This window comes from Anoplopoma fimbria, chromosome 10, assembly GCF_027596085.1.
Source record: "Anoplopoma fimbria isolate UVic2021 breed Golden Eagle Sablefish chromosome 10, Afim_UVic_2022, whole genome shotgun sequence".
Classification (NCBI taxonomy): Eukaryota; Metazoa; Chordata; class Actinopteri; order Perciformes; family Anoplopomatidae; genus Anoplopoma; species Anoplopoma fimbria.
In genome coordinates this window covers 16,142,204-16,164,763 of record NC_072458.1, presented here as the reverse complement: position 1 = coordinate 16,164,763, position 22,560 = coordinate 16,142,204, and the positions used below count along the sequence as shown (strand labels likewise).

The following is a 22,560-nucleotide window of genomic DNA, read 5'->3' as shown; positions in this document are numbered from 1 at the left end:
GAGCAGGTCATCTACAACAGAGTCCGGCATGTTTCTACAGCAGCCCAGAGCGGACACTGGCTCTTACGAGACCCTTTTGCTTTTACGTTATCTGAAAGAAGGATTGATAAACCCTGACGTTACTGGTGCTTTTTATTAGTATTTTTTGATGTTTTGGTGTCAATTATTATCAAGCGCCAGCGCACATTTTTTCTGCTCTCTCTGTTGGGCTAAGATCCTGCAACTATACACACATGAACACACATAGGCACAAACACACATAGACACAAACGAGGCACGAGCAGAGAGGCTGCTGTGGTAAAGTGAACCAGGTGAAATAAAGGATACTTTAGTTAAAGAGTGCACAACTACGCTTGTTACTGTACGTGAAATAAAATATTTGCGAGTAAAAAAATACATCTGTGATCATGTAAACAAAAGTGAAACCTAATTCAGTCGGCCATCGGCGCTATATTTACACAAGCACAGCACGCACGATCGGCCAAAAGCTTATTTTTTGTAAACTTCTTTACTGGCTGAGAGAAAGCAGCCAGGAGGACAGAGGACAGGAGTACAAGAGGACAGAAGACAGGAGGAATTACTGGTACTGATTGATGTCTGTGTTCTTCATTCTTTATAAACTTCAATCAGAAATGTTATTCATTTTCTTTACATTTTACATTTGTTTCCAGTGAGATAGTACTGACTTATATGTAACTTTGCTGTTGTAAACATTACTGTTGCTGCTCTAGAAACCATATTTAGATATATTTTAAATATAAATTCTAATCCTGTTCAGAATTAGTATTTTTTAAAATCCTTTATATGTTTAAAAACAATCATTTAGTCATTAAAAAGAACAGAGTATTGATCAGAGCAGCTCCTAGTAGTAATAAAATCCTAAATATAACTCTCTCTACCTGAAAACCACCGTAGTTGTCCAACGGTCCTAGAAAGTTAGGGCTGAGCAGAGGTTGGTTCCAATCTGCAACTCAACACCAGATGCCACCTAATCTTACACACTGGGCCTTAAAATGCTTATATTTGTGGATTTCTATTACATTTAGTTTAAAACAAGAAATATTTTCTGTGTGTATTGAAAATAGTTTTCGCAGAGAGTCATTTCGATGTAAATCTGAATAAGAATTTATGAATCCTTCATGTGCATTCATTAATATTGAGACTAACCTGATCCAATTTGTGTGTACTGTGTATGCTTCATAACTTGAACTACCATCCATTTGGAGCCGTGTTAGAAGCCTCTATAGAGTCAGACTGTCTGATGTCAGCAGGGAGATTATTCTAGAGGAAGGGGCCCTGCAACCAGCTGACTTATTTTACTCTGTATATTCTTGTATTAGCACACAGCACTAAAAGAGAAATGTATATGTCATTAGTTGCACCTTAAAGTCAGTTCTAACGTGAATTGGGAGCCAATGAAGGGAAGCTAAGATTGATGCAATAAGGTTTTTTTAAACCTTTTTTTTCAGAACTAACTAAATACAAATAGATTCAGTACTAATGATGTTATGAATGCAAAATCATGAAACATGACAGCCTGAAAAGCTTCCAACAGCAACCGCCTGAGTAGTTATTGAAACAGACTGTGAAGATAAGATGTTTCACACATTCTAACAATGAATGCTAAACAACTCCTAGAATTACATAGCCTCTTGCCCTTAATTCTGTCACCATATACAGCATATGAGCATCAGGCCACACTGGTCAGAGCCCATAATAGAAAAGGTCACTGTTCAACACACCAACCCACAGTTACACAGAGGGGAAACATATATCAACCTTCTCATCTCACTGTTAGTTTGTATTTTCCAGAATGTCATAGAGTTTTGCTAGTCCTTTTGAAACACAGTAAAAAACTTCACATAGAATTCGGCTCCTTTCTCTTTGCGATCATCTCTGCCTATTTGTGTTTGCAGCTAGTTTCTTATTCTAATCCTTTAGACAATGTCAGCCAAAAGATGTTTATTAATAACCAGCTGGGGCCTAGAGCAGGGAATAACTGACATAGTCCCCCCGTCGTCCCTGTACTCTGTCCATCCCCATGAGAAATCCAATTATAGGCATTACAGGCCAGGGGATGGAGTAGGGTTACAGGATGGCCATTCCTCCTCTGAGTCACTTTGTATTGTGTTTGCTCTGTCTCAAAACCTCTCACCTCATCACAAGACAGTTTATACAAATGAAATGCGTGAAATACTCTCCAAACACAAAGGAGAATCCTGACAGTTATTTCATACACATGAGAAGCATGTTGTTGAAGTTATGGACCTGGGATAATTTTTTCTGACACAGCCCTTTTGCCTTTGAAGTCTCTAGTAATTTTTAGTGAACAGAATTGTCAACCATTCCAGGCACTTGTCAGTCCTAAAGGTCCTGGGCGGCTGTGGCGCAGTGGAGAGCAGGGTTGTTCTCCATTCAGAGGAGCGGCGGTTCGATACCCGGCCTCGGCAGTCGATGTGTCCTTGAGCAAGACACTTAACCCCAAGTTGCTCCCGAAGGCTTGCCATCGGTGTGGACTGGATGTTGTATGAATGTTAGTTAGAGTCTGATGGACAGGTGGCACCTTGCATGGTAGCCCTGTCATCAGTGTGTGAATGGGTGAATGATATGTAATGATATGTAATATAAGCTTTGAGCTACTGATTGTAAGTCGCTTTGGATAAATGACTGTAATGTAATGTAATGTAAAGAGTTAAGGAGAATGATGAAGAAAGGCTTCTGCTGTGAAATTGTTGAAATGACTCCATCCATCTGTGGTTATAACCTGAAAAACATACTGGACACATATTAGTCAATCAATTATAAATCTGAAGTTATTCATATATTTGGGAAAATAATGGATCAAATGACTATGTGAAACATGACTCTGCAGTTTCCCTTTAATTTTATTGTCTTTCTTTGGTTCAGTCTCGAGGTTCACATGAACATTAACTTAAGGATGTGTGAAGTATTGTTTTGGGGATTCAATATCCAACCCCTAAAATAGTAAAATCTTCTAATATGACCTTTACTTCTTTGTAGATGAGTGCTTTGAGCTTTCTTATTTAAAAGCCAGTTCCAATGAATGGCAGCTTACGTTTTAAATTTTCAGATCGTTTCAGATTTCATAATGGTCGTGCATGGGACGGAAGGTCTCGAGCTAGAGTGGTGACTTCATTGCTAGAGTTAGAAGGAGCTGTAAAATATTCTTAAAAATATATAAATTGCTCTTATGTCCACTATTTTCCCATTTCATACATAATTAGAGGTCATTTAAGGGAATTTAAGGTCAAAGGATATCTTGTGCTGGTCACAGACATGTTCTTATGGAATCAAACCGCCTTACAAGTGCCTGAAAGTAACAGGGTCTCAAAGAAACTGATACTGACTTTACTCTGTTTCCAAAACTATTATTAAGCAGCACAAATGCGAAAGCAAGGCCACTGAGTGAAGGATTCAGAGATGTTTTGGTGATCTCTCATATAGATCTGGCTACTATTCTGTGTTCTGTATTTGTGTAAATGTTTTGGATTATTTTAAGGGTTGAAGATTCACAATGTTTTGTAAAGAGGTAGCAGTCAGAGCTTATAGACACAAATCAGGTAAAGGAGAGTAAAGAAAACTAGAGGGACTGTCAGTGTCAGTGTCTTCTGAAGCGGTCACCATTGTTGTTATTACTACATCTTGGTTTCGCCGCACGGATGACAACCGTTGACATCAGCTTGACAAAGTTGTTAGTCCCGCCCCTGGGGCTAATTGGCTAATGGTTAGTCTGCCAGCTGCGCTTATTGATTACTATTGATTATTATTGATTACTTTTTAATGGAAAATCGGCATTTCATGTCACGCTGCCAGACGCATAAGTCAACTCGAACATGGTGGAGTGGGCGGATTCAAAGGTCTGAACCCTGTCAAAGCAACTGCCCCCTAGGACTCAATGTTTACTGAGAAGATTCATTTCTGGTTATTTATTTAGTTTAAAGCATATTTCCACTGTTTCCAAATCGGGGTCAGGAAATACATGGTGGGCATAGGATTATGGGTGTTTTAGGAGCGTGGAGGATACACACATGCATCCTTTAGAAGAATTTAAAGGATCCTCCACATTGGAGCCTTCGGCGGAATTCAACGACGTAGCATCCTGAAATACAGCTGCTGAAGGATCCTTCCTTGACTTTGAGAAACGCACTGTATCTTAACTGGGAACCCAGGACGAGGCTGTTTTTTTTTCAAAATAAAAGCCCCATAGAGTTACTCTATCCAAAGAGGGAAGAGAACTCTCAGCCAACAGTTCGGTGTTCGTTTCCCGTGTGAAAGTAAACATATTGTTAGCGGAGTCATTTGTGTCATTATCACGCGAGTTGCTTGTGACTTGACTTGTCACTCAATGGTGATGTGAGTCGTCTGTCAGTTAGGTTAACATCAACCACTATCTTTTACTTAACCTTACTAAGTGGTTTTAGTCACTTAATCAGGTTAAATTCACAGCAATCTCAAAAATCTTGTTCACTTGTAGGTCTTGGCAAACCCCGAGCACAGATGATCCCAGACCACTACTAAATGGACCTTAGAGTGGGACTGTTTTTGTCTACTACATAAATTGTTGGTCCTCCAAAATATTACATGTATTGTGACAGAATATATAATCCATATTGCCCACCCCATTAAAGGGGCATAAAACAAGATAGGGAGCATTTTGATTACCGTTTAACGTCTCCTAACACATGCCTGAGCTGGCGGCTTGTAGCTAACCTTGCTAACAGTGTTTACCTGTGGGTGCTACAATAATGCTGTCTGTCAAGAAGGCATTATCAGCCATAACCACTGTATGAGAGCAGTGCTGAGTGGCGGCCGTGAGCTAACCAGTAGAACACGCTCACATGCATGTACATGCACGTACATGTACTGCATGCATGCGTATCATATATTACTCCTTCAACAGATTTGGTGACTCAATCGCATGTCACCTGGCTTTCACTATAAATTGTAAATGGCCTTGTACTTGTATAACGCTTTTCTAGTCTTCCGCCCACTCAAAGCACTCTAACACTACATGTCCTTCACCCATTCCCACCCTTTCATACGGTGATGACAGGGGCTACCATGCAAGGGGCCACCTGCCCATCAGGACTAACTAAGAATTTAGACCCATTGATACAGCACAGACACAGGAGCAATTTGGGGTTAAGTGTCTTGCACAAGGACACATGGACACACGGACTAGACGAGCCTCGGACCAAACTGACGATCGTCTGATTGAGGGACCACCCACTCTACCTTCTGAGCCACAGTTGCCCCCTAGTGCTCTGCTCACTTAATGGCAGCAACAGCTGTTGTTTAACTGCCTGGTGACCAAAAAGTACAATTGAATCTCCAAACCTGTTACAACGCACTTTTTATCATGAGTATTTTGAAGAAAAAGAGTAGTAGAGGAAGAAGAATCAACTGACCGCGAAACATTATTAAGATAACACATTGACTAAAGACAATCACAAAGCCACAAGTTACTGGCCATTTTATTTCTATGACTAACATCTGACCTATAACTGGTCTGTAATTTGAGCAGTGTGTGTCAGACAGAAAAGACAAAAGCATTTTCTTTTGTCATGTCTTGTAGCTCAGCCTACTTCATAATGGATAAACTATTTTGATCCAATGCAGGGAAAACAAAAGTTATCTTTCTATTATTCCCGATGTTTTCTTAACTTTAGAAGCCACATCACAAGGCACAGGCCAGACTTACAGTGCATCGAATGGTGGGATGCTGAGCTATTTCAGTTTCCAAGCATGAAAACATACATGCAATCACATGTTGATAGTGTGCGGGTTTGCTTCTCATTTGAATGGTGATTCTGGAAGATAGAGGAGGGTGCGCTCGTGTGTGGGTTGAGGGGCTTAGTAGTGGGAGTGTCTCCTCCTCTGTCATATAAATGCCCTCCCTCTATCTTTGTCAGAGTTTAGTGTCTCCACCAGGCTCTCAGGTTGTCTGTTCGTCTTCCTATCTCTACACTTCTGCAAAAACCCATAAGCGAAACCTCAGCCGAAATGGAGGCCATCAAAAAGAAGATGCTCATGCTAAAGTTGGACAAGGAGAATGCACTGGACCAGGCTGAACAAGCTGAAGCAGACAAGAAAGCAGCCGAAGACAGAAGCAAGCAGGTGGGTAATGAACACAGATGCCATACAATGGGATCCAGTCAGACTAAGAAAAATAGGGAAACCGGCCCAACCCAAGTTCTAAATCAGGTTATCATGCTAAATAATCATGGTTCTGCTCATCCAGTTTATTTGGTACTTTCAACACAATTTGAGGATTGATTTGTTGATCCTGGATTAAGTAATATTTTATAACTATGTGGTCTTATTTGAAATAAAGGTTAAATGAGTAGAGATTTGAAAACCATAACCAGCATTCATATGATTAACTGACTGCTGATCACGTGCTTGCAGTTTCATGAGGTAGATGTGTTGGAAACTCTCCCATCATGCATTGGGGCGATCTATTTATAGACATAAATCTCATTTTATGTTCCAGCATTTTTACTTGTGTCATTTGTTCTACATTGCGCTCTACACATTTCAGCTGTTTGCTTTCTTCACTGTTAAACACTTGAATATGTCAAATTCCCATTTTCCTGTCAAACAATATGCTATATTCTGGATTCTTACAGTAAGAGTTTAGTTTAGTAGTTTAGTTGAAGTTTATTTCATTTAGCTCACATTATCCAAAACCATAATTTGTTGTTTATTTTATCATGTATATGTTTAGGTTACTAGCCCTAATGAAAATTGAGCTGATAATGATCTCAAAACAATTTGCATGTCTTATATAAAATGATCACTTTTTTGTTATGAATCTAAGAAAGTGAGCCATTTCTATTAGAAAATTATAGTATGTGGTTCACACTAAAATAGTCTTTGTCATGATCAGTTAATTGTCATTAAGCCTGCACTTTTCCATGTTTAAGTTTAAGGATTTGTTGCTGTGACAACACTTCCAGACTAATTTAAACAATTGAACAACAAAATATCCTACTTGTGTCAAATCATGAAGTTTCCAAACTGGAAAAGTCTTCAGCTCGCGCTTTTATCCGAAGCGACTGACATTAACAACCTTCAACCAAATGGATACAACCCAAAAAGTCACAAAAACTGCCGAACAATGTCAAGTGCTACTTTTAAAGATGAGTTTTTTTAAGATCATAATTTTTTGGGCCAAGGTGCAGTCTGAACATATGCCTATTTAGTCAGTGACGGAAAATGTGGAAAGTCCTCCCCACTTCCCGATGTCAATAGGGAGTCAATGTGGAGACTTTGTTCAATGTCAGCTGGGACAAAGCCTGCTGTGACGGCAAGAGTCCACTGGCTCAGCTCTTGTCCTGGCTCCCTGTCCTTCCCATTGGTAGCAATGGAGGCTGATGATGATTAGGGATACAGAGCTCCACAAGTGAGGTGGTTTCTTTGTCCCCACCGCGGCGAGGAGCCACGCAGCAGTGGCTTTCGCCTTCTCTAAGTGTTTTGGAGGAGACAACTGCCAGCGAGCATAGCTATGGACACTTTTTTTTTGTCCCCGGAAAACTACATCACCATCTCCTTGGGACGAGGTTTATGCTCGCCTCATTGACCGCTCCCACCAGTGTGCCTCTCAGGTGGCTACATCGCTAAATAACATTTTGCTGCTGTCTCTGCCATGGCCAATAAGCCTCAGGACGGCTTCTAAGATATGAAAATGATAGCATGGCAAACAATGATTACGCTCCCACTGAGCATTTTCCATCTTCATAGTACACTTCCAACACAATACAGAGGCTCGAGAAAGCTTAACTCCACGCAGTGGAAGTCGTACAGCACCTACAAGAGCTGGGTCTCACTATAAACTGGCAGAAGAGCTCTCTGCTGTCCACCCAGTACTTAGTTTACCTGGGAGTGGATGTGAATAATCATGAATCTTAGATTGATCAAATCAAAGGCCTCCCCACAGTAAGAAGAGGGCTTTCATGGCAAGGGACCATTAGGAAAGATTGAGATTAAAATTACAGTACTGTTAAAAACAGTACGAAGGAGGGGTGGAATGGCATTAAACTAACAAGCCTGCCTCTGATCAGATTGCCCCAGAATTTACTTTTGAGCTGAACCTTTTTTCAATAGGTTTCAAACAGTCCCGTTCTCTGCCTTCCTGAAATGCTTCAAATGGAGTATCCACATGCTCCGAATGAAGCACTAAAAATACTGCAGGTCTAGAAGCCATCCAATTGCTCACTTAGCTCTGTGGTCGGACTGGACTAGACAGTGTGGTGGCAATGACAACGAGGATGAAGGATAGCCCCTCTCAACCTCTCTACTACAAACTGATGCCGATGGAAAGCTTTGCAGTGTCTGGCACTCTCTCTCCTTTGTATTATACTGTATTATTTGAATATGCTATTACACTACATTATACTATGTTATGATTGTATTATACCTCTACATTATTACAGACAAGTTTCATTACAATATCATATTATAAATTATTCTGGTGTACACTGTTAATAGTAAATGGTATCATATTACTTACAAAAATACTGTACTTTGTTCTGCTAATTAATTCCGCTCCTATGTCACTTCAGTTGAGACAATGCTTTACTATCTTTTAATCGTATTATGTTTTAATGTCACACATAATAGTGTACACAGCACAGCAGGCCTCTGCATTTGACCCATCCCAGGAGCTGTGGGCAGCTACTATACAGTGCATCGGGAGCAGTTTGGGGATTCGGTGCCCTGTTCAAGGGCACATCGGAAGTTCCCAGGAGTTGAACTGGCACCTCTCCAAATACCACTCCACACTCCGTAGTTGGTCCGTGTGGACTGAGCTTCTGCCACCTCAAATAGTATAAGTAAATAACTGGCTGTGGGTTACATGTTCTAAAAATATTACCTATTGGTGGGAGAGTGCAAAGTGTAAGATTGTATTTAAATGGAGCATCATTCAAAGTTTTCTTTACTATGAATTGTTGTCAATCTTAGTAGAAACGAGTATATGGGCATCAATATGCTTCACTTCTTGTCAGATTGCCAAACAAACCGTTTTGTTTTCCAGGGCTTCACAATCTGTACAGCGTACAACACCCTCTGTCCTTAGACCCTCAATTCAGGAAAAACTTCCAAAACCTTTGGGGTGGGAAAAAATGGAAGAAAAACCTCAGGAGAAGTAACAGGAGAGGAAACACTCTTCTGGATAGACATACATGCAATAGCTGTTGTGTGTACGGAATAACCAGAAAGGGATCTTTTGATGGCCAGTGGGAACCAGACAAAGTGCTTGAATGTACATATTGGCATGTTGAAAATATGTTGCCATACCCTTAACTAGAATGCATTATATTAAAGGGTATTTCAATCAATGTATTTAGCATGTCAACTAATTAGTTGATGATCACGCTGCTAACTCTGTGTTTGATCTCTTATGCCATCAGCATGAAGACGAAATTCTGCAAATGCAAAAGAAGCTAAAGGGGACAGAGGATGAGCTGGATAAATACTCGGAGGCCCTGAAGGATGCTCAGGAGAAGCTTGAGGTGGCTGACAAGAAGGCTGCTGATGTGAGTAATAGTAAAAGTGCAAAACACACTTGTTCTGATTAATTACCAGTTTGTGTCATTACTGTCTATCCTTGACCAGTTATTCCAAAAAGACTTCTCTAAATCACAACCTAGGCCCAGATAACCTTTTCACATGGTGCAGTACTTGTTTCATTATTTGTACCTGATCAGGTAGAGGAACTATCGTACATAGTCACCTCTAAATATTAGGTGGTACATAATGTACAGAAATTGCCTCTCATACTGGCATACAATGTGATCCCTGATGCTGCCAGTGTAAACCAACCTTGGCTGAATCCCTGCCTCTCCCTTGCATTCCATTCTCATCATGCTCTGCGTGGACTCCTAACAGCTGTCAGGGGGATTCAGAGCCTTATTCTGGCCATGATGTCAGTCGCTCAACCTTGACTGCAGGCTTAACAATGGTCCATGTCCATTTTGGGTGCATCATCCATTCCTCCCAGGTCACAGTATTTATTTAGTCCATTTCCTTTTGGAGAAGTACATTTCCTACACAAGCTATTAAAGCACATGAACAATGGACTTTTATAGTTATGACTATGTTTCCTGTTAACTAGCAACCATGTTGATCTAAGATCATAGAAGAAAAGAAAAAAAACATTAAATCCTTTAGTCTTCTGCCTCTTTTCAGTTTCAGAGTCATTGCTGAAATATGTATTTCAGAGTCTACATATAGAAAGCACAGCTGTCAGCAAAGGCCGCTGTTCTAAGAATGCCTGGAACAAAATACCAGTGTAAGGGCATGGTTCCAGAAGTAGCAAGCTCCAAATTCTAGTTAATCAACTAAAAGCACAACAAACACTCACGAACAGCTTACACACCATCCCATAAGATGATTGGACTTTTCAAAAAAGTTAAGCGCAAACAGATTGTCGACTGAAGAATTTTGCCCAGTCAACACACTTGTTTACACACCACCCATCTTCATGCTGCCCTAGGTAGAGACTACCAACCGTTTCACCCCTACCAACATTTTAGCCGTGTAAAAGGAGGGAATCAACGAAGATTAAGTGACAGGAACTGGACATTAATACCCCCAAGAAGTGCCTTTTGCAAGACTGTATACTCCACTGTAATTAACAGGCTAAATGTGCCAAGCTACCTGTTTCGTGGCTCAGAAAAAAAAGCTGAGTGACGATTGTAAAAGCTGACTTCACAGCCATTGCCATGGGACAGTTTATGTAATGAAGTTGCTTTTTACAAAGACGGACTCAACATTTATTTTTCCAACTATGTGTAGAATCAAAATCATATATTTTATAAATGAACAGTTTGTAAGTTAAGCAGACTATCTGTGTTATTATAGGTGTTATACAGCATTCAAATAGAAAGGCTGTATTATAAAGCATTAAAGCAAGAGTTAACATGTCTAGGACAAAACAGCCAACACAGACTTTGTCACAGATGATGAACCATGATGTAAGGGTAATACTTGCTTCTCAGCAAGGAACATGATTTCTGTAGGCTACAGCGTGTCTACAATATGGAGGAAATCACTTTTCCTTTCACTCTGGTCATTGTTTTCTGTGCTCAGGCTGAAGCAGAAGTGGCTTCCCTGAACAGACGTATCCAGCTGGTGGAGGAGGAGTTGGACCGAGCTCAGGAGAGACTGGCAACGGCTCTGCAGAAGCTGGAGGAGGCGGAGAAGGCTGCTGATGAGAGCGAGAGGTGATTTCACAGTCATTGTGATCAGTGTTATTAGATAAGAATGATACATAGCTCACATTGCCATCATGGTTCACAACCATGACCAGGGCCAGTTCAAAGCCATGCTGGGATAGTGCACTAGAAGAGGGGCAGTGTTTCCCACAAAAACATGCTCTGTTACACATGTAACCAACAACAACAACAGTGATGTCAGGGATTCTTGAATTCACCTGGACATCACTGCAGCAAGGTGACAGATTAAAACAACCAAAATGAGATTTGTTTAGGGTGTCTATAGATACTCTTTAAAGGTTATTTATGCAATATAGAGTTCATTAATATCTCATCAAACCACTATCATCTATGTTAAGATCTAGAGGAGTGATGTCTACCTGATCAGAGAATGAAGTCTTTTTCTCTGTGTGTTGTTATCAGAACTTCTCCTCTCTTTGTTCACATAGCCGGCCGCAAGCATTGTATTTCATTTTAGTGCATGATAGTGCATGTGAGTCTGTGTGTGTGCCCAACTGACCAGCTAATTGCCACAGAGGGACAAGGACACTGCATGAGAACAAGAAAAATGTGCCTGTTCCACTTAGTGATAGATGAGAACGAGACAAAAAAGATGGTTAGAAATATGAAAGACAAAAGTGAGACTGAAATATCTTATTTTTTTGTTAAATATGATTAAAAATCAAACAATAGTAATAATGTTTCATACCACTTCTTCATTACAATTAACATAATGTAGAGCTGATACCAATCGGATGATTATTTATTTTCTTCTACTAGTTAGGAAGCTTTGTTGGAGATCGCTATCCAAACACATTATGGAAATTAAAGCTATAATAGAAACTTCTCGTAGATCAATCCGAAATAGCAAGCACTTACCTTGAATAACAAAGACATACGTTGTGTGTGTTTTTTAAAAATGAGCTGACTTTATGAAAGAACAGAGTGTTGCCAGTAGTTTCTGGTCTGTAATTTACTTTTTTATAAAACAGAACAATAAAAAAAGGAAAACACAATATTTGTGAGGTAAGAAATAAGTAATGATTTGTGTGCACAGAGGTATGAAGGTGATTGAGAACAGGGCTCAGAAGGATGAAGAGAAGATGGAGCTTCAGGAGATTCAGCTCAAGGAGGCCAAACACATCGCAGAGGAGGCTGACCGCAAGTATGAGGAGGTGAGTTGGTAACTGAGAAGCTTTAATGATGCAGCTTCTTTACAAACATCACAAAGGAGCTTTTTCCTCACATACTGCTGCAATATTGACAATGGAGTGTTCGCTTTACAATAAGCCAATAACAGAGTTTAATGACACCGAGATCAACGCGCCAACTGAGCAGTCCACATAATATATGTGAAGCCCTATGAATACATCTGGATATCTACTGCGTTTTTCCAGGTGGCTCGTAAGCTGGTGATTGTTGAAGGAGAGCTGGAGCGAACCGAGGAGAGGGCAGAGCTGGCTGAGGCGTGAGTATCCACACCACATGTGACTTTTTTGTGTCGGTCAGGGGTGGCCTCCTTCACTCTCTGGATGAAGAATGAGACATTATCAGCTAAGTTACTAAGATAAGCCCCTCAGGAAAGTCTCTCTCAAAGGAGAATTACAATTTCCTAACTGACCCAGCACCTCACTGGTGGTTATGCCGATAATGATTCCACAGAGGAAATCGCTCCGTCTCACCCATAACATGAACTAGCTACAATGATGAAGATCCAATAACTAATAACAGATAGGGGCTATTGTACTTTTAACACTTACAGACAAGTACATTTACAGTACTAACAGTGCATTTAGCTTCTGTACTTTTTTTTCTGGTAATCATTTGGAGGCAGGACTTTTAAGGTTCATTGTTGATTTATTGTCATTCTATAACATTGTTGCACAACAAAAGGCAAGTTGGTGTCCCTTTATGTTACACAAGAAGAAATAAAACAAAACAAATGTTGAGGAGTCTCACAGCCTGAGGAAAGAAAGTATTTTTACACTGTGGTATTACTGCTTTTACTTAAGGGAAGGACCTAAATACTCTTTTTCCAACCACCTTTTTCTCTTCTTCCTTCCTTCCTTAAAATCAAAACTAATCAAGTAAATGTGCTGAGCTGGAGGAGGAACTGAAGAACGTCACCAATAACTTGAAGTCTCTGGAGGCCCAGGCTGAGAAGGTAAAGACAGGCTGCACATCTCAAACCGGGCTTTAGTTATTCTGCATACACAGACATTAACAAATGAAAGGAAATTAAATGAGTGGAGAAACACAAACAGAGCTATACCTATTTTACTCCATAAAAAGTAAAAAGATGCTCAGTGACTTTTTATTGTTGGGCACAGATGGCAGACAACACGATTAGCTTGGATTAACACGGTCTCAATCACAACCCGTCAAATACTGGCACTGGTCAGTCCCCTCGCCGTCTGATACTGACTCAGCGAGACATCCTTAAGCGTCTGTATGGGATACGTTAGCTTCAACTAACTCTAGTGTAAAAACATCCATGTCAGTTTTGCAACTGACATAGTTAACGAATGAGAAATTCCACATAGCATGGTAAATGGTAAATAGACAGTACTTGTATAACGCCTTTCTACATGTCATCATTCCCTCATTCACACCCATTCATACACTGATGGCAGGGGCTACCATGCGAGGTGACACCTGTCCATACCCATTCATACACTGAAGGAACGGCCTGCAGGGGCAATTTGGTTTAAGTCTTGCCCAAGGAAACAGCAACATGGACTGGCGGAGCCGTGGATCAAACTGACGATCCTCTGATTGAAATATGACTTGCTCTACCTACTGAGCCATAATCGCCACTTTTGTTTCAGCCAGAAAATTGCTGTTTGTGTCCCGTACAGAACAAGTCAACAATCACTGACACTATGCATGTAACAAGTTTAAACTGACAAGCTGCCCCTGACATGTCCAGAACTGATGCTAGAGGAAGAACTAAGCTAGGGATGCACTGTTACTGGCATCAGGCCAATACTGACTCAAATAGCTGGGTCGAGTATTTCTGATAATTCAGTTCTGTTTATGTACTGTATTATTTATATACCAGAATTTTAATTCCTGTTTAAGTTTTGATCAGTTAGTTGCTGCATAAAAACAGTGAAAGTATCGTCATGCACCGGTTAAAGTTGAAATAAGCAGTGCTACTTAAATACAGAAGTTACGTGACGAATAAATCAATGGAGACGATTTGTTTCACCCGGAACACTAACACTGGTCTCCTGGGAGAAAGACCAATGGATGTTTGACCAAGAGCATCAGAGTTTGAGGCTTAGGGCCATTGACCAAGCGTCTATATTTGACTAAAGTTTCAACTGCATTCAGGTCTATGTGAGTCCTGAATGCTGTTATTCAGTGAGGTTTGGGTCCAACTGTCCTCTTAGAGGGAGGGGTCACTGCTAATTAATACAAATGTGGTAGTAAGACTGTAACATTAAAAGATCCCCACTTGCGTTTTGTAACCTGTAATTTATTTTTACACAGACAGGGGGCTGTGTATAGTTGCATCAAAGCTTATCCCTTTATGGCCAGTATGGACACAAGAAAATGCAACAACCTAGAACTCTCTCAATGTGCATATGGTAATGTTAGTACTAATGTCCAAATAGAGACAAGTCCACACAATGACAACACAATTCAACACGGAGACAATTCAACATAGAGACAGATAACACAGAAACAAGTCCACACAGAGACAAGTCCACACAATGACAACACAATTCAACACGGAGACAATTCAACATAGAGACAGATAACACAGAAACAAGTCCACACAGAGACAAGACCACACAGACAATACAACACATAAACAAGTGCACACAGACACAAGATCTCACAGAAACAAATCCACACAGAGGCAAGTCCACACAGAGACAAAACCAAACAGAAACAAGTCCCCACAGATGATTAAGAAACAAGTCCACACAGAGACAAGTCCAAAAAGAGACTAGACCACACAGAAACAACTCCACACAGAAACAACTCCACACAGAAACATGTCCACAAAGAAAACAAGTCTACACAGAACCAAGTCCATACAGAGAGAAGTCCCCACAGAACCAATTCCACACCAAGTAAAGTCCACACAGAAACAAGTCCACACAGACACAACTCCACACAGAGACAAGACCATACAGAACCATGTCCACACAGAGACAAGTCGACACTGAACCAAATCCACACAGAGACAAAACCACACAGAAACAAATCCACACAAAGAGAAGCCCACACAGAAACAAAAACAACACATAGACAAGTCCACAAAGAGAAAAGACCACACAGAAGCAAGTCCACACAGAGACAAGTCCACACAGAGACAACTCTACAAAAAGACATGACCACACAGAAACAAGTCCACAAGCAGATAAGTCAACACAAAACCAAGTCCACACAGACACAAGTCCACACAGAGAAAAGACCACACAGAAACAAATCCACACAGAGACAAAACCACACAGAAACAAGTCCAATTAAAGCATACATAACACAGAAACAAGACAGCACATAGGCAAGATAACTAAGAAACAAGTCCACACAGAGACAAGACCACACAGAAACAAGACCACACAGAGGCAAGACCACACAGAAACAAGTCCACACAGAAACATGTCCACACCTCAGAGAAAAGTCCACAAAGAGGCAAGGCCAAACAAACAGAAAAAAGACAACACAGAAACAAGTCCACAGAGAAACAGGTCCACACAGAAACAAGTCTACATGGAGAGAGGTCCACACAGTAAAATGTCCCCAAAGAGAAAGGTCTAAACAGAAACAAGTGCACACAGAGGCAAGGCCAAACAGAAAAAAGACAACACAGAAACAAGTCCACAGAGAAACAGGTCCACACAGAAACAAGTCTTCATGGAGAGAGGTCCACACAGTAAAATGTCCCCAAAGAGAAAGGTCTAAACAGACACAAGTCCACACAGAGACAAGACCATACAGAACCATGTCCACACAGAGACAAGTCGACACTGAACCAAATCCACAATGAGCAAAGTTCACTCACAAAGAAGCCCACACAGAGACAAAACCACACAGAAACAAATCCACACAATGAGAAGCCCACACAGAAACAAAAACAACACATAGACAAGTCCACAAAGAGAAAAGACCACACAGAAGCAAGTCCACACAGAGACAAGTCCACACAGAGACAACTCTACAAAAAGACATGACCACACAGAAACAAGTCCACAAGCAGATAAGTCAACACAAAACCAAGTCCACACAGACACAAGTCCACACAGAGAAAAGACCACACAGAAACAAATCCACACAGAGACAAAACCACACAGAAACAAGTCCAATTAAAGCATACATAACACAGAAACAAGACAGCACATAGGCAAGATAACTAAGAAACAAGTCCACACAGAGACAAGACCACACAGAAACAAGACCACACAGAGGCAAGACCACACAGAAACAAGTCCACACAGAAACATGTCCACACAGAGACAAGTCCACAAAGAGGCAAGGCCAAACAAACAGAAAAAAGACAACACAGAAACAAGTCCACAGAGAAACAGGTCCACACAGAAACAAGTCTACATGGAGAGAGGTCCACACAGTAAAATGTCCCCAAAGAGAAAGGTCTAAACAGAAACAAGTGCACACAGAGGCAAGGCCAAACAGAAAAAAGACAACACAGAAACAAGTCCACAGAGAAACAGGTCCACACAGAAACAAGTCTTCATGGAGAGAGGTCCACACAGTAAAATGTCCCCAAAGAGAAAGGTCTAAACAGACACAAGTCCACACAGAGACAAGACCATACAGAACCATGTCCACACAGAGACAAGTCGACACTGAACCAAATCCACAATGAGCAAAGTTCACTCACAAAGAAGCCCACACAGAGACAAAACCACACAGAAACAAATCCACACAATGAGAAGCCCACACAGAAACAAAAACAACACATAGACAAGTCCACAAAGAGAAAAGACCACACAGAAGCAAGTCCACACAGAGACAAGTCCACACAGAAACAACTCTACAAAAAGACATGACCACACAGAAACAAGTCCACAAGGAGAGAAGTCCACACAGAACCAAGTCCACACAGACACACGTCCACACAGAGAAAAGACCACACAGAAACAAATCCACACAGAGACAAAACCACACAGAAACAAGTCCAATTAAAGCATACATAACACAGAAACAAGACAGCACATAGGCAAGATAACTAAGAAACAAGTCCACACAGAGACAAGACCACACAGAAACAAGACCACACAGAGGCAAGACCACACAGAAACAAGTCCACACAGAAACATGTCCACACAGAGACAAGTCCACAAAGAGGCAAGGCCAAACAAACAGAAAAAAGACAACACAGAAACAAGTCCACAGAGAAACAGGTCCACACAGAAACAAGTCTACATGGAGAGAGGTCCACACAGTAAAATGTCCCCAAAGAGAAAGGTCTAAACAGAAACAAGTGCACACAGAGGCAAGGCCAAACAGAAAAAAGACAACACAGAAACAAGTCCACAGAGAAACAGGTCCACACAGAAACAAGTCTTCATGGAGAGAGGTCCACACAGTAAAATGTCCCCAAAGAGAAAGGTCTAAACAGACACAAGTCCACACAGAGACAAGACCATACAGAACCATGTCCACACAGAGACAAGTCGACACTGAACCAAATCCACAATGAGCAAAGTTCACTCACAAAGAAGCCCACACAGAGACAAAACCACACAGAAACAAATCCACACAATGAGAAGCCCACACAGAAACAAAAACAACACATAGACAAGTCCACAAAGAGAAAAGACCACACAGAAGCAAGTCCACACAGAGACAAGTCCACACAGAAACAACTCTACAAAAAGACATGACCACACAGAAACAAGTCCACAAGGAGAGAAGTCCACACAGAACCAAGTCCACACAGACACACGTCCACACAGCAAGAAGTCCACACAGAGAGAAATCCACACAGAAACAAGTCCATACGGAAACAAGTCCACACCGAGTAAAGTCCACTGGAAACAAGCCCACACAGAAACAACACCAAACAGAGACAAGTCCACACAGATAACTAAGAAACAAGTCCACACATAGACAAGTCCACACCGAGTAAAGTCCACTGGAAACAAGCCCACACAGAAACAACACCAAACAGAGACAAGTCCACACAGAAACAACACCAAACAGAGACAAGTCCGCACAGAAACAAGTCTTCACAGAGACAAATCCACACAGAAACAAGTCCATATGGAAACAAGTCCAGAAGGACACAAGTCCACACAGATAACTAAGAAACAAGTCCACACAGAGACAAGTCCACAAAGAAAACAAGTCCACAAAGAAAACAAGTCCACACAGAACCAAGTCCACACAGAGAGAAGTCCCCACAGAACCAAGTCCACACCGAGTAAAGTCCACACAGAAATAAGTCCATACAGAAACAAGACACAAAGAGAAAGGACAACACAGAAACAAATCCACACAGAGACAAAACCACACAGAAACAAATCCACACAAAGAGAAAAGACCACACAGAAGCAAGTCCAGACAGACACAAGTCCACACAGAGACAAGACCACACAGAAACAAGTCCATACGGAAACAAGTCCAGAAGGACACAAGTCCACACAGATAACTAAGAAACAAGTCCACACAGAGACAAGTCCACAAAGAAAACAAGTCCCCACAGAACCAAGTCCACACCGAGTAAAGTCCACTCGGAAACAAGCCCACACAGAAACAAGTCCACACAGAAACAAGTCCACACAGAGCAAGTCCACACAGAGCAAGTCCATACAGGGAAAAGACACAAAGAAAAAGGACAACACAGAAACAAATCCACACAGAGACAAAACCACACAGAAACAAATCCACACAAAGAGAAAAGACCACACACAAGCAAGTCCACACAGAGACAAGTCCACAGAGAACCAAGTCCACACAGAGAGAAATCCACACATAAAAAGGTACAACAGAGACAGGTCAAAACAGAAATAAGTCCACACAGAACCAAGTCCAGATAGAATCAGGTCCACACAGAAACAAGTTAACACCAAGTAACGTCCACTCGGAAAAAAGATAACACAGAAACAATTCCACCCAGAAACAAGCCCACTCAGACACAAATACACACAGAACCACACAGAAACAAGTTCTCACAGAGACAAGACAACACAGACACAAGTTCACACAGAGACAAGTCGACACAGAAACAAGAACACACAGAAACAAATGGTAAATTGTAGATGGACTGTACATGTATAGCGCTTTTCTAGTCTTCCGACGACTCAAAGCGCTTTTACACTACATATTATCATCCACCCATTCATACACTGGTGGCAGGGGCTGACATGCAAGGTGCCACTTCTAACCAACATCCATACACATCCATACACCGCAGGAGCAGCCTGCGGGGGCAATTTGGGTTTAAGTGTCTTGACACATCAACATGGACTGCCGAAGCCGGGGCTCAAACCGCCGGTCATCTGATTGGACCCTGCTATACCACTGAGCCACAGTCAGGGGCAACATGTGGCTCAGTCGTAGAGCAGGATCGTCCACACAGAAACAAGTCCTCACAGAGACTAGTCCACACAGAAAACAAGTCCACACAGAAAACAAGTCTACACAGGGACAAGTCTAAACAGAAATACGTTCAAACAGAGACAAGTCCACACAGAAAGGCCCCAGCCCAGAACCTTCTTACTGCATTGAGCCCAACCAAGAAAGACAGGAGGGGAGGGCAACAATACCCACATCTACTCATTATCCAGCATAAGTCGAGGTGTCAAAACAAAATAACACTTGTGATTTTTTGGAAGATTTTCATTGACACATGCTGCCCTCTGTAGGTGGTAATACTGGTAATACTATCATGAGATCAGATCCTGATAATCTAGAATGTAATCACATGAAATGCTGAGAAAACACCAATTGTGATTGGATTTGCACCAGACAAGCATGCAGATCTGGGTCACATCAAGAGTTGTCGTCCTAATTTGACAGTTGAAGAAATTCTTGGTGAGTTATACAGTTTTTTTCAAAAGAACAAACAAAGATCAAAGGCCTGTACACAGAGTTAAAGATCTGCAGTTGCTCATCTCATTCCTTTAGCAGCAATCTGGTCGGGGAAAAAACCAGAGCAAAATAATCAAAACTATGTTTTGCCTATTTCATGAAAACCGCCTTGAAAGTAATTCTTGTTATCCTTTTCATTAATGTTTTATTCCCTAACCATCACTGCCCTCCACAGATATTGTGAAAACAAGTATAATTTAAATGATAATCCTGGGATTTTAAGAATCACCTCACACAAATTGTAAATATGTTTCATTCCTTCTTTCATTAAAAAGGAATCAGCATTTAATTAATGTTTTTCTCATTGCAGTACTCTCAAAAGGAGGACAAGTATGAGGAAGAGATAAAGATCTTGACTGACAAGCTGAAAGAGGTGAGCAAGAAATAATGATGACTAATAATTTCCTGAATATAAATCAATCCTACAGCCTAAGAGACTTTAGTAAGATGTGTTGAGACACGAGAGGTTGACATACCCTTGCATATTAAGTTTACTTTTGTTTGTTGACATCAGATGTTTTCTGATGATAGGGTGACTTGTGCTTTGTAATTTCAGGCTGAGACCCGGGCCGAGTTTGCTGAGAGATCTGTGGCAAAGCTTGAGAAGACCATTGATGATCTGGAAGGTACAGCATTGAATACACTTTAACCCAACACGAAAGGCACCCTTTACATAGACTTTAAAATCACTAACCAAAATAAAAGATAAAGAAGGAAACGCAAATAGAGCGTAATATAACAGCCAAACCTTTTGAAAATAATTGAATGCAAAAAATAAAGCATGTAATATGTAAGACAGCTGGCTAGTTAGCTAGCTTGCTATTTCCACACGCTGTAATGCGTCACTGGCTACATAAAATGAGCCAAACAGTGGGCTGATGGCAGTGCTGGGTCTGACGGTCCACTCGCCTTCGCTCTTGAGACAGACAAGCTACAAAACTAAGGACAGGGACAGAGGATGTCGCATGTGTACAGGTTGTAAAGCCCTCTGAGGCAAATTTGTAATTTGTGATTGTGGGCTATACAAAAATAAACTGAACTTGAATTTAATTGAAAACTAATAGCCAGAACTAACATCTTTGGATCTGCATCTGCTCTCCTCCAGGCTAGCTGCAACAACACTTTACGGCCCGACTGAAGTGTGTTGCCATCATAATAACAAACAACAATCGCCATTTTATTTTGTACTAGTTAAAGGACTACGGACAACAATGAACATTCTAATACGTAACTTTCCATTCCCCCATTTCCACGTGGGATGTGAACGAATAATGTCCAGAAGTTGAATCTGGTTTCTAACCAGGGTTTAAGTTTCTTTCTATTGCATTGCATATTTCTGGTCACTAAAGATCTTATCCTATATTCCACAATACTAATTTGAGCCTCTCTTGTGTATTACCATTTCTGAACAACCCACTTTTTCTTGGTGTGTGGACATACAGATGAGCTTTATGCACAGAAACTCAAGTACAAAGCCATCAGCGAAGAACTGGACCATGCCCTCAATGACATGACATCAATGTAAGTAAAAGTGTAATTTCCTAGTGAGAAGCTTATTAAGCCTGCCCGTGGGACATTCCTTTTATTTGGACCAAAAATAACTTTCTTGTACACTGATCTGTCCTACTGTAATGCTGGCTATTGCAACCGCAACGTTTGTTTGAACATTATTTTGAATAATTCACTACATTATATTTCTAGTATAAATATTGATTTTGAATTCCTCAAAACACAGATTCAAAACAAGTAGGCCTACAGCTCTCAAAGCCAGCAGACTCTAATTGCAAGACACAGTAATTGTACCTGAAACAAAATAAAACTCATTAAACCCATCTTGGTTAGTCTAGTCTTTCCTCTTCCATCAATCACCCACTCTGGATTGGTCTAAATAAGGCCTTTATTCATAGAGTACCGGATGAATATATGCTGTCTTTACCCTGTTGTCTCTCTCTGTTGTGGCCCGTCTCAGTCCTATTAATGGCTCCCTAAACGAGTCGCTGCACAATGAAAGTTTACGTTTTTTAATTTGTCCTCGTAGTTGAGTAATAATATGAATGAAGATTCAGCAACGGGATAGACAATTTCCGCCCTCAAATTTGTTCAGAAAACAGATTTTGGTGGACTGTTGAGATGAAATAACTTAAAAGTTTATTTAATTTGTTATTTAGTTCCCTGTTTCCATATCAGGGGTCAGGAAATGCACCCACATAGGATTGAGGGTGTTTTAGGGGCGCCGAGGATAGACACA

The 22,560-nt window shown here is 40.9% G+C and overlaps 1 protein-coding gene across 3 annotated transcripts; it reads left to right on the top strand.

Annotated features, from left to right (window-relative positions):
* The first annotated feature begins 6,024 nt into the window (after positions 1 to 6,024).
* tpm3 (tropomyosin 3) lies at positions 6,025 to 21,837 on the top strand. Of its 3 annotated transcripts, none has more exons than XM_054605506.1 (9): positions 6,025 to 6,138; positions 9,435 to 9,485; positions 11,167 to 11,249; positions 12,298 to 12,415; positions 12,638 to 12,708; positions 13,329 to 13,404; positions 20,623 to 20,685; positions 20,869 to 20,938; positions 21,755 to 21,837. In XM_054605506.1, exons 1-9 carry the CDS (start codon positions 6,025 to 6,027, stop codon positions 21,835 to 21,837), a joined length of 729 nt encoding a protein of 242 aa, XP_054461481.1. The 3 variants fall into 3 exon arrangements, with proteins under 3 accessions (XP_054461481.1, XP_054461482.1, XP_054461480.1); XM_054605507.1 differs by having other exon boundaries at positions 9,435 to 9,536; positions 11,218 to 11,249; XM_054605505.1 differs by having other exon boundaries at positions 9,435 to 9,560; positions 11,116 to 11,249.
* The last annotated feature ends 723 nt before the right edge of the window (positions 21,838 to 22,560 follow it).